We start from the raw sequence: 966 nt of genomic DNA on the forward strand, positions 1-966 counted from the left end.
GCCGGGGCCCCCCCAGGCCGGGGGCCGCGGGGCCGTCGCTGAGGCCGGGGTGCTGGCAGGGGAGACGGTGGCAGTGCGGGTCTGCGCCACGCCAGGAGACACCGCGGCCCTGCTGCTCTCCGTGCTGGAGCCCGAGCGGGCGGCTGCCGAGCTGCTGGCGGCTGCCGTGCACCGGGACGTGGCGCTCGCTGGGGGACGCAGAGCTGGCCAGCGTGGCACTCAGCATCCCCACCCAGGACCTGGCCATCTGGATAGACCCCATTGGTGAGGGGGTGCTGGGAGAGGGCGGGTTGGGGACCCCACACACACACGCACACTCTGGCTGAGCCCCGGCGAATTTGGCTGCACCCGCAGACTCCACCAACGAGTACATCGGCGGGCGCGAGGACGTGGCCCTCGTCGACGGCATCGCCCCGGCGGGGCTGTGCTCGGCGCTGGTGCTCATCGGGGCCTACGACCGGCGCACGGGCTGCCCCGTGCTGGGTGTCATCAACGAGCCCTTCTTCCGCCGGGACCCCTTGACCCACAGGTACCGGCACCGTGGGGAGCACCAGGAGGGCATGGCCGGTTCCTGGCCCCCAGAGGCCGGGGAGGGCCTGGGGACCCGGTGGTGGGGTCCGCACTCAGGGTCCCTGTCCCCGCAGGTGGCAGGGGAGGTACCACTGGGGTGTTGCGTACGGGGACATGCGGCTGTGCTCGCTGAGCCCCCCGCCACTGCGCCCCACGCCCTGCGTGGTGCTGAGCCGGGCGGAGAGGGGGGCAGTGCGGGCGGCCCTGGGCCCCCTCTGCGGTGCCCACCTGCGCTTCGCCGCCGGCGCTGGCTACAAGATGCTCTGCGTCATCCTGGGGCTGGCGGACGCCTACGTCCTCTCCGAGGGCAGCACCTTCGCCTGGGACGCCTGTGCCCCCCACGCCATCCTGCGGGCCCTGGGCGGGGGCACGGTGGCCCTGGGGGGGGCCCTGCGG

The 966-nt window shown here is 74.4% G+C and overlaps 1 protein-coding gene across 1 annotated transcript; it reads left to right on the plus strand.

Annotated features, from left to right (window-relative positions):
• Positions 1–59: 59 nt before the first annotated feature.
• Positions 60–963, plus strand: INPP1 (inositol polyphosphate-1-phosphatase; the record flags this gene model as incomplete). Its single annotated transcript, XM_019473994.1, is given in 4 exon segments — positions 60–184; positions 186–264; positions 355–529; positions 645–963. Coding segments are annotated over 4 exon segments (698 nt in total), but the record flags the coding sequence as incomplete, so codon positions are not given.
• Between the last annotated feature and the right edge of the window lie 3 nt (positions 964–966).

Source organism: Aptenodytes forsteri, unplaced genomic scaffold (genome assembly GCF_000699145.1).
Source record: "Aptenodytes forsteri isolate BGI_AS27 unplaced genomic scaffold, ASM69914v1 Scaffold2013, whole genome shotgun sequence".
NCBI lineage: Eukaryota > Metazoa > Chordata > Aves > Sphenisciformes > Spheniscidae > Aptenodytes > Aptenodytes forsteri.